At 38.4% G+C, this 15,960-nt stretch overlaps 1 protein-coding gene across 1 annotated transcript in view; it reads right to left on the bottom strand.

Moving 5' to 3' along the window:
- frem3 (Fras1 related extracellular matrix 3) overlaps window positions 1-13,753 on the bottom strand; it is a 61,484-nt gene extending 47,731 nt beyond the window's left edge. The window contains exons 1-2 of the mRNA XM_041260025.1: window positions 8,577-13,753; window positions 8,002-8,091 (exon numbers count right to left, since the gene is read on the bottom strand). Of these exons, the coding sequence (XP_041115959.1) occupies window positions 8,002-8,091; window positions 8,577-13,605 (5,119 nt within the window). The 5' untranslated portion in view covers window positions 13,606-13,753. The remainder of the gene's footprint in view (window positions 1-8,001; window positions 8,092-8,576) is intronic.
- Window positions 13,754-15,960: the final 2,207 nt, after the last annotated feature.

The following is a 15,960-nucleotide window of genomic DNA, read 5'->3' on the forward strand; positions in this document are numbered from 1 at the left end:
TTATTTGCATTATGTTTTCATTATGATATAGCCATTTCTTTACAAAGTGCAGGCTGACAATTCCTAACGGAGTCTGACATAGAGATTAGGAGAGCCTGTATGGAAGAGTGCACACACGCTCGTACACACATCCTCAATGATCTAGCCATTCAACCCCCGCTGGCAAACAGTAAATAAGCTCTACACTTGAAAAAAAGCTAATAGTCTCACGTTCACCTTCAATTAACTTGGTGTTTGAAGGATAGTAAACTGCTGTTATTCAAATGCCCTTTTAATTTTCTCAAATCAATATAAACTAAACCGTCCTTCTGTCCAAAACTTAGTATTGCCATACAATTAATGATGGTCTCTTCTTCTATGTGTGTGGTTATATTTGTGAAAACAGGAAACCATACAGCTCCAAGTCTGTTTCATATCATTTAGCCTGACAATATGATGGGTTTCAATGTTAACAAAATTACTGTCTATATATTATTATATAAAAAACAAATATTTAGTGCTAGTGCATCATTTCTCAACAACTGGAATTTTTTTCTCTCTCTGTTGACACCACTCTTGAAGTCCAAAACAAAAGATACCATAAAATAAACATTATTCACATAGGCCAAGTGCTTCACAATCTAAGTGGGGAGGCAAAGTCTTTGGGTGGCATCAATTTATTTATAGATACCTTTACCAAACTAAAAAAATCCTGCTTGCATTGTTCACTCCCTGCAGCTGTCTCCACAGACCGCCTCAGCAAGAGCCAATGACTTCCCCACAGTGCAGGTCAAGTCTCTGTGCTTCACTTTTCAGCATTTTCTTTTGTGCACATTGTTACTGACCAGGCATTTCTATCATTCCAATTTCTATATCAGCTTCTATCTCTGAATGACATCCCGGATTCAAACTGTGCATTGTTTGCATTATATATATATATTCTTACAGACTGAGCAAACTTTCTTGTAACACGCATTTCTGCTCTCTCCCATTTGATGTTTAGGTAAATTGATTTCTGTACACCTATAAAATTATACAGTACAGCATAAATAACTGGAATGCCCTTGCCTGATTTCCTGTCAAGCAGGTGGCTTTTTAACTATAAACCCATTTCTTCCAGTGCAACATTACTAGCTCTTTGGTTGTGATGTTTTCTTATTACATTAACAAGCATAGTAGTGTTTACCCAAATCGGAAATATGGCTTAGCTTCCTGCCAGGTGTGTGTGTCCAGTACGCAATGCAGTTTAAAAAGTCCCGGAGCAACAGTTTCAATACCGTAATCCATTATTGTAGCTTTTCAGATGGCTTATAATTTCCACAGTTAACACCTTAATTCTAAACTAAGACAAACATTACTTGCAATGGTTTCATACCCAGCGTAAATATATTTATTTAAAAGACCGGACAATTTTTGAAGACCTGGTCCAACTATATTGCCAGCTGCTGGGGATAGTAGGTTTGTGTCTGGATAAATATATGTATATATATATATATATATATATATATATTATATAGATATATAGATATATATATATATACTATATATATATATATGAGACCATAATGTTATCTGGAAGTCTGTCGCATAAGGCTTGGCCTAGATAATACACTTCTTAGTTTTTTTTGTGTTGACAACCAACTACTAGGCAAATTTATTGACTTAATCCACTGTGTCTCAATGGACACCTGAGAACCCTTGTCCACGTCTCACCAACACTGGCATTTATCTTCTAAAAGTATATAATTTGGTAAATACTTAAACACTTAACACATACTCTCTGTGTTGCTGGTTATGTGTTGCATCCCTGATACTGATACTTTCCCTACTACTTAAAACACACATACACTAACCTCCAGATAAGTTTAGGCCAGTATTAGGACAAACAGTATGTATATTTTCACCCAAATTAAGCCGTATAGAAAAGAACACCACCTGTGCTCTGAATGCATTTTATAAATCATGTATAAGAAATCACGCAAATTAAGTTTGCACTACTGAAAATTGCAGTTAATCTTATCTGTTACAGGTGGAAATGCTCCTTCCAACTGTAATGAAGCCTGGATGACAACATTCCAGGAACAAGGCATGCCCAGTGCAGCCTCCCTACAGCTTTCCTGATGCACAGTATAGTAAGATCTTTTCAGATGAAAAAGATTGATGAAAATTATTTAAATTTGATTTTGAAAATATCAAACGACTGACACACAAAAAACAAAAAGACAGGTTAATGATTAATAGTTCTGTAACATCTCAGTATATGTAAGAAATTATCAATCAAGTAAGTCTAATACAATGTATTAATAACACATTTGTGAAGTCTTCAGTACTTCATAATTGAAAAATAATATTATATATATATATTATATATATATAATTATAATATATATATATATATATATATATATATACACACACACACACACACACACACAAACACACACACACACACACACACACACACACAAACACAGTGCTCTCCCATTATAAGACAGACCGTTTATATCAGAACAGGTTATAAGGCAATATGGTCATGGTTCCCATTTGTCCCATTTGCCCCATAGTGCCATTACACTAACACTAGTATTCACCTTATAAGGCGGAACACAAATAGCATGGCCTCTTACCTATGGTTCCCGACTACAGCTTTGTGAAGCGGGAGCACTGTATGTATGTATGTGTGTGTGTATATGTAAAATATATATATATATATATATTTGGATATCTCAGTGAGCACAGTTGGATCAATAATCAGGAAGTGGAAGCTGCATCACACCACCCAGGCACTGCCAAGAAAAGGTCGTCCCTCAAAACTTCTCAAACAAGAAAGAGACTTGTGAGAGAAGTCACAGAGAGGCCAACAATCACTTTGAAGGAGCTACAGAGTTCAGTGGCTGGGAGTGGAGTAATGGTGCACCAGTTAACCATATCAAGAGCTCTGCATAACACTGGCCTGTATGGGAGGGTGGCAAGAAAGAAGCTGTTACTCAAAAAGTACCATCTGAAACCACGTCTGGAGTTTGCCAGAAAGCATGAGAGTGACCCAGCTGCGATGTGGGAAAAGGTTTTGTGGTCAGATGAGACCAAGATAGAGCTTTTTGGCCAAAACTCAAAGCGCTATGTGTGGTGCAAACCTAACACTGCCCATGCCTCAAGACACACCATCCCTACAGTGAAGTATGGTGGTGGCAGCATCATGCTGTGGGGATGCTTCTCATCAGCATAGACTGGGCATCTTGTTACAATTGAAGGAAGAATGAATGGAGCAAAATACAGGAAAATACTGCAAGAGAATCTGCTTCAGTCCACTAAAAAACTGAAGCTTGGGAGGAAATTCACCTTTCAGCAGGACAATGATCCCAAGCACAAGGCCAAAGCAACATTGGAGTGGCTCAAGAACAAAAAGGTGAATGTCCTACAGTGGCCCAGTCAAAGTCCTGATCTCAATCCCATTGAGAATCTGTGGCACTATTTGAAAATTGCAGTCCACAAGCGTCGTCCAACCAACTGAACAACCTGGAGCAAATCTGCCAAGAAGAATGGGCCAAAATCACTCCGACACTGTGTGAAAAGCTGGTACATACTTACCCCAAAAGACTTAAAGCTGTTATTGCAGCGAAAGGTGGCTCTACCAAATATTAATGTGTGGGGGTTGAATACTTATGCAAGCAAGATATTTCAGTTTTTTTATTTTTCTTAAAAATATTTCCCAACATAAAACCAATGTCACCTTACAATAATTGATTTTGAATTTAAGTGTTTTAAAAATAAAATATCGAACAGAACGAAATTTCAATGTACCATTTGTAATTCAGTAATATGAGAGAATTGGTCAGGGGTCTGAATACTTTTGCAAGGCACTGTATATATATATATATATATATATATATATATATATATATATATATATATATATATATATATATATATATATATCTATCTATACTCTATATACAATATGTTCAGTAACTAATATGTAATAAAAAATGTTTATTTACAGTATGTAAATATATGAAATGAATAAAAGTGGCTTTAACTAAGATATGCCTTATTTATAATAGTTGCAAATATCTAACTTCAAAAGTTAATATTTGAGTACTGCATCAGCATTAACTACTTTGCTATGTTTATGGAAGTAATAAAACTGACAATGGTTTCACAAGAGGTTTGCAGTGACACTTAAAGTCCTTAAAGTTAATTAAAGTCCTGCTATTTTTGCTGTATGCTTGGCAGCCCCATTCCTTACTTCCCCTCCCATCACCAAATGCCATTAACTTTGTTTTTTTTAACCCTGGAACGTCTCATCCTGTTTGCTGTTATCTGTGTGATCTTCATTCGCTTTTACATGTCGGTGGTACTAGAGGCACTTTGTTGTTTTCACTGTAACCATCTAATCCTGTACAAAGTCAGCCTTTTACAGCCCCTCATTGCAGACATACACAAACTCTGTTAATTCCTCTCTGCACTTGGTTAGCCTTTGGCCAGATGTAAGATACTTTTAGACCAACATTGCACCTGATTCCGAAGCTCCGTATTCCAACTGGCATAATGGCTTTGCAAACAGTTGTATTGTTGTGTTAATTGGGTATGCTGTTTTCTTATCCTGAACACATTATGCTACTGTAATCTCCTATAATTAGCTCCAGCTGTTAAAAAAAACCTCCAAGTATAAAGTATTGGAGTGGACTGCAAAGCATTTATCCTTCCACTGTTTTGTAATGAAACCATCAGTAAAGCCAACAATTGATGTATGGATAGACAGAACTATGAATAGGTGGTTTAATTTTAGTGACCCAATCCTTTATTTAAACCTTAGACATCATGTGCAAAAGAGAATGGCATTTTGACTACCTGCAACCATTCCCAAAATGCACTTGTTATAATTAATACAATTCATATTCATACAGAAAATCTGTGATAGAGCAGAGTGGTTATTTTTAGTAAATGCATGTGTGTCAGGGCTGAGGCCTGCCCCTGTAAATAATGTTTGTGTTTTGTTTGTAAATAAAATGTGTAATTTTGAGAGTTTGGGAAAAATAAAGTGTGTGCCTGGGAGGTTAGAATTCCCTCCCTGCCTAATTGAAACATAATTTCCAGCAGATGGCCAGGTTTTGATTGAGAAATTGATTATCAATAAACCCTGGTCACATGCCTTTAAAAAGGGGCTGACAAGCCAGTTTCTTTGCTCTTTTTTTGAAGCCTGAGATGGATTGGCGGAAGTCTCCCGAGAGGAACAAGTGCACGATTACCGTGTGTGGAACCGGGGTCATAGGTAACAGCCTTCATGCAGGGTTTTTTATACCCACAGAAGTTTAATTTAAGTATTAAAGAGAAGGTTCCTGGTGCAGGACCTCCCTGTATAGCGGGAGTAGCGCACGGTCTGAGATTGGCCACCTTTTGTTTCTTAGTTGTTTTTGAAAAGCGTTTTTGTTTTTGTATTTTTTTTACTTGTCATGTACACTATGTTAGTGTATGTTCTCCCACACTAGAGATACCCCTAGTGACAGCCACCTATTACTGCAACAACTCCCTGTAATTAATAAAACCTGCACGCGTGAGCTGCGTTTTAAACTGCAAACCCTCTGTGTCTCTCGTGTTTCTTAGCAGATACCCACACAGTAACAGAACACCCCTATTACAGCATGTATGAAGAGCTGTTCTTGCTTTAGATCACTGAAGCAGTCCCCATTGAGTTAATGATAAACAAATGAACTATATAAAACACTATTAAACACACACACACACACACACACATCTAACACACACACACACACACACAAATCATATATATATATATATATATATATATATATATATATATATAACAAAGACACCTGCTGTACAGTTACACTGTAACTGATTTAAAACTACTAACCTTGTGCAATTTCTTCTCCCCTTAATATTAAAAGTTTAAATTACCAGTCTGTAATATCAGGTGTTTTACCCTTAGGGGGCTTTGCAAAAGGAGATAATTAGAGATCTTTGTTAGCCTTACCTACCATTTACCCATTTTCTCTGGAACAAGTGATCTCAATTAAAATGTGCACCACTTTGAGTGCATGCTAATATTAAGATTGATGGTGTGGGCTTTGCTTGCAGAAGGAATTTATGAGAGAGTCATGTCAGTGGCTAGACTCTGAACGGCTGCATGTTTAAAAACCAATACGTCTAGAGTGGTGATCTTCTGATAGTTCTCAATACGGTATAATTATAGTCCAAACCTAACTGCTAGGATTGCATTTCACAAACTCAGATTGCTCTTTACATTTACAGCTGTAGTTAAAATAGCTGTCCACCTGTTATATTTTGTAACCTTTCGCTGCACATTTACTCTACATACTTTATGTTGTATGAATCTGCAGTGTAAAATTATCATATATATATATATATATAAGAATGTCTCCACAAAGTCATACAGCAGTTCTTAGCAATGGTAAACTAACCATCCATGCATACCCCACATAATTGTTGATATTTTTTTAAGTTGGGACTGGCCACACACGCAAAAAAACCTCTTCTATATTCTTGAAGACATGGCCACTGATGTTGCGTTCCATTGTATTTGGTTAAAAACATTTTGATTCAAACAGAACAAAGAAAAAAAACACAATCTTACTTCACCATCCCGAATCCACAAATATCAACAATTAAGCGAGGTATGTGTGGGTGGTTAGTTTACCATTGCTAAGAACTGCTGTATGACTTTGTGGAGATATTGTTTAGTGTCTTTAGTGCTTTTTTATACTTTCGGCACTACACGTATCTGTGCACTATTATATATTATATATATATATATATCTTATATATATATATATATATATATATATATATATATGATCTGATATACTCCATGTACAATATTGTGTTTTACTTAGCTGATATGACATTTTGACTTTTTAATGCATGTTGTATGGACTTTTACTTTAAAAATAGTTCACTCTTCTGAGGCTCTTCACGTTCAACCAAAATCTATGGTTTACAATATCAAGCTTAGAATAGAAACACAAGTGCGTTATCAACCAGAAGTGTGCAACTATTTCCAAGATCCGGACTGAAGTTTTGAAGCAATGAGTTGCTATTACTGTACGTATTATCCACACGCATGTTGCAGCCTTGTACCACGCTGGTGTCTCTGTGACGGTATACCAGATATTTTTCCATGGCACCAGATACATGTTGTGGAACAAGGTAACATCAATAGCAAACTAATGAGCTGCAAGTTAGGAAACCCAAGAAGAAAGGTTCATGTGACATCTGACCAAAACTGAATTTGCAGAAATAAAAATAAACACAGCCCCTGAAATCCAAAGCCCTTTCCATTTTATATGTCAGACAGGAGAAGAAATTAGCAGCACTGCATGTTAACAAGAAAATGCTTGAGACATCTACTGCTTCATTGCTTCCAAATGCTCTCTATTGTGATCGAACGCATTCCAGAAGTAAGATTTTTTTTTTTTTTTTACCAGCACAGGATTTTATCTTTAGTACGTGGAAATGCAAGCCCTCACTAAAGCGTTGTTTTAACCACTGGGCTTCATACCCTTAGTTTGTGTTGTTTTGGCATGCTACTAACTAAGTTACAAAACTAAGTACAGAAGTACTGAAGATTCACCACTGCATGCTGTATGTACTCAATGAGTACATACAGCAATAAATTATCATGTTTTCCCATGCATATGCTATGTATTTAACATGTTTTAACGGTTTGTACTTGATATACCATTATTATATTTGTTTTCACCATTGTATACAGTATGGTAAACTTTTATAAGGACCTATATACCCGAAACAACAAAAGACTAAGCTGTGCTTTCAGATGGACATATCTTGGCTGATATGCCATGCGACCCTGGCCTGTGCTGGAGTAACCACCCTCTGTATTGGGGTGAGATGAGATTATCAGTCATGCCACTGGCTGTGTGTTGTTGAACAAGAATGAGAAAAAAGACTGGGAGCATCAACCTCAATTCCCTTTTGGACCAAAGAATAGGAATTCAAAACATTTGAATCATGTATTCTTACCATTGTCTTCAATTGTAAAGTAGAAGATATCACTGGTGGCATTGTCCCCGTCACGCAGGACATAACAGATCTTCATTTCATCAATATCACCTAGAATATTATAGAAAGGGGTAGGCATCAATGATTAAAAAGGTGCTTTGGTTTTAAAAATACAGTACTTGCAAATCTATTTGAGCAATCATCAACATACTCTACTGTGGCTTCTGTCACTTTTATTTCATAACTCTTTAACATTTTATGATGTGTATTCTGTATGATTTTCTGTTGTTGTTTCTACTTAAATTTGACATGCTTGACATACAAACATTCAATATAATCACAAACACTGAAAGGTTACCATTTTAAAATATATTTGGCTACCATTCCATATATTTTGGTATTTTTGGTAATAACAATGGTAATAATAATGATAAATAATAATGTATTTTTTATTATGAATCAGTATTAGTCTTCCAATAGAGTTTTTTTTGTTTGTTACTTTTGAAAAACTGTAGTTAAACTGCAGTAAAAGTGTAGTGCATTGTTATGAAACACATTTTTTACATTTAAACACAACAGATGAAACAGACACTCACCTTGTGTGAAGGTTTTCACGCTGTCATTTCCCAGAGCAGTGTTGACAATGTAGCCATGCAGGGGCTCTTCAGAGATGCGGTACTTCAGGAACTTGTGATGGCTGTCCCTGTCTTCAGACTTCAGGGCTTTGCTGGTGATCATGAAGCCCAAGTGGCCAGTGTGCAGGAGTCTAATAGTGGGGGCACCCTTGTTGACTACTATCTGGGGGATGCCATTGTCAATGGAGTTGATCCGGATGGTCATCATCTGGGGCTTGCGAGTCTCAAAGAAAGTGTCAGGGAAAACGTAGAACTCTGTGTGGGTGCCATCCGTCACAATGAAAGAGAAACTGTCCTCACTGGACTCTGTGCCATCGTGCTTGTAGCTGATAAGGTTCTCGTTTAGGTCTTGCTTGGTGAAGCTGGTGACCACATAGCTGCCATTGTACAACAGCTGACCATGGACGGGCACCTGGGTGATGGTGAAGCGCAAGATGTCGTCTGGGGTGTCTCGATCTTCAACAGTCAGCTCAAAGGGTGTGATCAGTTTCACCTCCCCTTCTGCTACTACCAGGTCATGGATTGTCAGGACTGGTTTCTTGTTGTCCACGTCAGTGATGGAGACTCTAAAAGTGCGGAAGACTGGGTTGTAGCCATCTGTTACTTCAAACTCAAAGCTGTCCATCTTTATTTCATCATAGGAAGTGTGGATGTAGTATATCTTGTTGCCTGCCAGCTGTAGCTGAGTAAAAGTGGTGATGGGCACTCCAGGGAAGTCTGTACACTCTAAGTGACCGCGACTGGGCGCTCGGGTGATGCTAAAGCTCAGGTGCTCATCGGGGCTGTTGATATCTGTGGTGCTCAGCAGGTCTGTGGTGAGGGTCACTCTTCCACCTTCCTTGAGGGTCACACCTTTGTTTATGACATCAGGGAAGATCATGTCTATGCTGCCAATGCTGATATAGAAGTATCTGTCTATCAGTGGATTGATGCCATCTGTGACGTCAAACTTAACAAGGTCACGCACCCCTTCTTGGCCAGTGTGGACGTACTGTATAAGCCCTTTATCTATTTCATCTTGGGTAAAGTTCATACCCGTGGTTATGTTGCCAACCAATTCTCCCAAAGTAGTAATGCGCTGAAGGAAACCTTGTCCAGGCTCAAAACGAATGATGTAGGTGAGAGTTTTGTCTTCCGAATCCAGATCTGTTGCTTTGAGAACTTTATTAGTTATTACATTTGTTTCACCAATTTCAACTTCAAGGCCGTCGTTTATGGTCATTCTTGGAGTCTCATCATCAACTGGGATGACCATGATGAGAACTTTTTTCTCGACCGTGTGTTTACCATCAGTCAGTCTGATCTCAAAGCTGTCTTCTTTGGTTTCAGAGTCATCATGCTCATAGACAATGTTGGATCCTTCCTTGATCTGCTCAAGGGTGAAATTCTTGACTGGGACGGTGCCTGTTGTCAGTTGCTGCACAATGCTGCCGTGTTTAGGAAGTGTGATTATTTCAAACTCAAGTTCATCTCCTGGAATGTCTGCATCTGCAGCATTTAAAATGGGCGTGTCAATGACCAGGCTCATGCCTTCCATGACAACAAATTCTCGAATGAAGATCTCAGGCTTCTCATCATTGGCTGGAATGATGACAATGGGAAAAAAGTGGCGCTGTGAGAAGTTAATGCCGTCCGAACAGCGGAACGTCAACCTATCTTCAACAGGTTCCACTCCCTTGTGGATGCTCTGCACATAGTAGATGTGGCCAAGACGGACATCCTTAATGCTAAAGGCAGTGATGGCAGTACCTGCTCTTGATTTTTCAGACCCGTCTGCAGGGGAAATGTTTTCAATATATCCAGAGGTGGACTGGACTATGATGGTGCACAGAATATCATCATTTTCTGTATCCACGTCTTCAGCTTTGATATTTCCAAGAGAGATAACGTTTTTCTCTCCTTCAAGCACTGTAAAATGATCCCCTACTGTTACTATGGGAGCCATGCTGTCTACTGGGAGGATCGTTACATGTACACGGACACCCTGGACTTTGTTACCTCCAACAACCCACTCGTCTGACAGGTCAGAAATAGTAAGGTTGAAGGAATCATGCACCTTAAAAAGTCCAATCTCGCCACTTGTATGGGCATACACAACAACTCCATTGATCATGTCTTGTTGGGTGAACCTTTCAGAGGGTAGTCCATTAACCAAGATTTCACCTAGTTTTGGAGGCTCATCAACTATGAAAGTAAGCATCAGATCATCAGTGTCTTCATCTCTACCTTGAATCACATTTGTGGTAATCTCAGTGGCCCCATTCTCCAGGACATCAATAGAAGAACCCAGCAGGCCAGAGGAAAGCATGATGGTTGGTGTTTCATCATCGACTGGATTAACTGTGATTCTGATAATGATAGGGAGCTCGTGAAATCCATCACTAACATCAAGCTTTATAGTGTCACTGGTGGATTCTTCACCGCCATGAATGTATGCAACGCGGCCATTGGCAATGTCATCCAACACAAATGTTTCTCCTATTGACATATCAAGACCAAAATACTGCAGCAGTCCAAACTTGGGGGCCTGGGTTAAAGTGAATGTAATTGCATCGTCATCTGTGTCCGGGTCAGTAGCATCAAGTTCAGTCCTGGTTATTACAAATGTGTTTCTTTCTAATATAGTGAAACCTGTGTTGATAATCTGAGGTGGCATGTTATCAACAGGCTGTAAGAAGATTGTGAAGGTGCCATCCACTGAATTACCAGCAGTGTCCTCAACAGTGAATCTAAACTGAACTACTCTTGGAGTGATGCCCAGTTCCTGATCTGGGGGCTTGTAGGCCACTTTGTGATGGTTGACCTGAGCCTGTGTGAACTCTGTGATGACCATATTGGGGTTCTCAGTCAAAACTATCTCGCCCAGCAACACTGGATTGTTTTCATCTGTATCAGTAGGTGGCATAACAATAGTATATTTCAGATCTCTGTCATCAGAGTCCAGATCTGTATAACGCAGGATTTTCTTTTTAAAGTGTGTCAGCTCATATTCTTTTACAGTCATGTGCAAAGAGGTGCCTGGGAAGAGTTCGGGTGGGAGATCGTCCACTGGGTGGATTTTAATTGTGAAGATGTGCTCACCAGACTGGTTGGGGGGATCGTTGTCATCCTGGACACGGAACACGAACTGGTCCATGACAGTGGTAGTGCTGTGAGGTCCGATGTGCCGATAGAACAACTTTCCATCCAAGATGTCCTGCTGAAACCATTCCGTAACCACCTGTTCAAACATTTCTTCACTTTCAATGAATTGCCATGCAGACAGGTCTGACGGCTGTTCTGCTTGCCTCAGGAGCAATTCACCTATTCTGGAATAAGGGGGCTCCACTATAAACTTAATGGAAGAGTCCTCTGAGTCAATGTCTGTGGCACTTAAAATGAAGGGTGAGATCTGCATAATCTCATTCTTGAACAGCACAAGTCCTGTGTTAGCATTTATAATTGGGGGTTCATCATCAGTTGGTGCAATAGTGATTGGAAACAAAAACTCAACTTCATGTCTGCCATCAGTCATGCGGAAAATAATATTGTCACTGTAAGTGTCACTGCCATCATGCTGATAGACAACAACACCAACATCTAAATCAGCAGGAGTGAAAAACTTTCTGCGGGCCCCTAAGACTGTCAGCTCACCATGTTTCAGGCCATCAATGACAGTAATTCTGACATCTTCTAGATTATCTTCATCACTGATTTCTAAGTTCTGGGTGCTGGAAAGTGCTCTTGACTGACCTTCAAACAGCAGCTGTCCAGTATTTTTAGTTGCGACCGGAGCTAAAGTGTTCATTGGCTTTACAACAATCATGAATGCAAAGGTATCAGAGACAGCACCCTCAGTATCAACAACTTCAAACTCAATCTGAAAGATTCTCTCCACATCTGAGTCTACAGATGGTGGTTTGTAAGCAATTTTCAAGTCGTTAATGTCTCTCTGATAAAATGAGGATATGGGTAGGTTTTGGTCATCAGTGCTAATGATGTAACCCTGCTCATAGCCCAGTGGTGAAGTGATATTAAAAATTAAATAATCTTGATCAGACTCAACATCCTCAGCTGCTAACATATCATTGGTAATTGCTGTCATCACAAACTGGTCAATTTCCATCATCATCATAGCAACAAAACTCGGCTTAGGTGGAGTGTTTTCTGTGCCTTCTTTGATCCTAACCATTATCTGAAAATACTCCTGCTTCACAGGGTTTCCTTCTTTATCCAGTAACTCTACCAACATGGGAATATAGTCTCTGTTTGGGGAGTTGTTGGTGGAGGTGTGCTTATAGCGAATGCCCAGGTTAACAAAAGCATCACAGTCAATCATCTGGCCATTGGAAGTGTAATTTAAAAGAGTGCCATACCTTGGTAGACCTCCTGTGCTGATCAGGGTGGTGACCTTGCATGATTCCGAGCTGCCATCGTAAGTGAACTCCAATACCTTTTTGTCAATAGGATTGCTGACTCCATTCAGCTTGTCCACAACCAAAGGCATGTTGCGGGTTAGGACTTCCAATTGCTGAGATACCACCTCCACCTCCAGCATGAAAGGGATGATAATGGTATCAGTCTGAGAGTCATACCTCAGCTGCAGCCTCACTCTATCCTTGTTTGGGCTTCTTGATCCAAAGTGAGTGTATTTCACTTCTTCCGCCCCAAAAGCGCAAGGGAATTTCTTAGGAGATAGCATACCGGGTCTCTGGGAAAGTGGGTCATTTTCTAATACTGTGATGTAGCACCTGTCCCCGGGCTGCACTTCAGTCACCAGATCTTTGATTGGGTCTATAAAGATGGATCTCCCAAAAGGCACCCGTACCCCACTGTTTGCTACCAGAATGGATTCAGAGTTAGGTCCTGGTCTGGGTCCAAAGAGGAAAGCAGGATCAAAATCTTGTGCACCCACAGTGGAAAAGCTTAAGGAACACAACACCAGCAGGCATCCCACAAGTGCTGATGCCTGCGAGAGTCTGGTCTTTTGCAGACAAACAGCCATATCCATTGTTAGTCGCTCCACAACTTTGCTTTCATAAAATCCAATGTAGCTCCTTTAAGTTTCCCAGGGATTGCTAAATAAATAAATAAATGAATGAAGACTAGTTGGCTGTGCTAATGAAGATGCATACAGCTGCTGTCCCCTCCTGCTTTGTGGCCACACATAGGACAAGTGTACTTCTTATTCTGTGGAGCTCTCCAGGTAATACTTAACCAGGAGACTGTGACAGCCCAAGGCTCCACCCTCTGCCAGCTTGAACATGCCCCTCTGAAGCTCCCTCCTATCCCATGGCTAATTAAAGAACACACATTGCAAAGCCCACCCCACAGCTTCAGAAACCCAGCCCTAGGCTATAACCATCCCACACTTATAATCCCCTTATCCCCACCCTCTGCGCTATAATAAAGCTGGTATCCAAGACTTTAGAACTAAGTAATAAATATTGTATTTCAGGTCTATTAGTGTTAAGGTGAAAACATCACTCAAAAAAGCAAACAAAATATATATATATATATATATATATATATATATATATATATATATATATATATATATATATATATAACTACCTAATATATAGTCATATATATAATATATATATATTATATCGTATATATAACTTTAGTTATATGTTTAAGCTAGCACACATTCATTTAGTCTTATTCAAACTTTACTTTAAAGCTATCTTTGCAAGCAGCTGAATCGCATTCCTTGCAGCGTCTGCCTCTGTGCTTCAGCCAGGTAATGGGAAAAAATCTTTTAAGGTTATTTTTATAAAGACATGTTACAAAACCTGGGAAAGTTACCATATGATTTTACAGATCTGGCTAGATCTGAAGAAGAGGGCTGTATCCTAAATACAGTACAATTTCTGCAATTTTGTAATAAATTACTTACTGCAATACATTTAAATTTTAATGAACAAAAATACAAAAGTGGGCTGTAGTAAATATCATTGTTGGAATTTATTATCTTATACCGTAGTTATAATAGTTGCCAGATATCCTACCATAAATATCCTACTGCAGTTTTGTCTTCACAAACTATGCTCATTTTTGTACTGTACTGTAAACAAATAGCGGCATGGCAATTTAACCAAAGTTTTAAACAAAGAACTCGTGCTTAATTAATATCCATATCTTGCTTTTAATGATTTAAACATGGAAGGTTTGTGTTGATTAGTTTCATAAAATGAACTTACTTAAAAAAAAAGTCTTGCTAGATCTGCACAGTTCTGGTTCTTTAGCATTGACTTCAGCGCCACCTTTTGGTCAAATGAGAAAGCACAGAAAATGTTAATACTGTGCTAAATTAAATCTGAATTGTATTTGTTTTAGGATTGCAGGTACCTATATGTAAAATGGAAATATGAAACTTCACATTAGTAGCAGTCTTAATGTCCTTAGATTTTGTAGTTTTTGTTTCCATATTTTCCAGTATGGTATATACCGCAGACACAAACTTAATACAGTACTCTAATAATTTCATATTTAACTGCTGCTGCTTCCTAACTCTCCTATAAACCGTAACATGAAACTGTTTCTTTATATTTAAAAAAACAAAAGATGTGGTTGAAGCTTGGTAGTAGATGTGTTTCAAGGAAGGCTAAATCACTTTTGTTAGTTATCACTTGACCCTTATCATTGACACCCATTAGATTTCGTTATAAATGTTTATGTCTGCTACTTGTGGTTTTCACAGTGCAGCTTTGTAAACAATAAGAGACCAGGGACGCAGCCCAGGGTGACTTACGAATTGAAGTGTGAATGTTTTAGAACCCGGAACACCTGCAACCAAAGACCAAGTGGACAGTGACGATGAAAACAGATCAATTCTAATAGTATCACTTTAATACCAGTACACATTATTATGCATAGATAAATGCTTTATGAACACAGACCTGTTTATACCACCTTGTTTTAAAATTCATAAAATGCATTTTCGTCTATATATGCATCACGTTTTTATTTGTACCAAAATGAACAGAAACAAATAAAATATAGTACAAGAATGTGTGATTGGTGGCTTAATGTTTAATATTTACATTATTGAAAGTTTTACATACAGATAATTATAGAATACAGAGACTTACCTTGTTAGATGTTTGTTTTTCATAACATTGGGGACAAAGGACCTAATTTTAATAATCAAAAGGGTTCAGTATTTAAATCTGACACTTTTTAGATCAATAAATAATGACCACAAATGGCTGTGACTGTGACTATTGTGCTTCTATTAGGAAGCTTCTCAGTAATTAAATCACATTTATAGTACAAGATACAATACAGAAGGTTTGAACTTCTGCCAATGTTTTGATGCCAGGAGCATGGATCACAGCTGCTGAAGTGAATTAGAGGTTTA

The sequence above is a fragment of the Polyodon spathula genome, chromosome 1 (genome assembly GCF_017654505.1).
Source record: "Polyodon spathula isolate WHYD16114869_AA chromosome 1, ASM1765450v1, whole genome shotgun sequence".
In the NCBI taxonomy this organism is placed as follows: Eukaryota; Metazoa; Chordata; class Actinopteri; order Acipenseriformes; family Polyodontidae; genus Polyodon; species Polyodon spathula.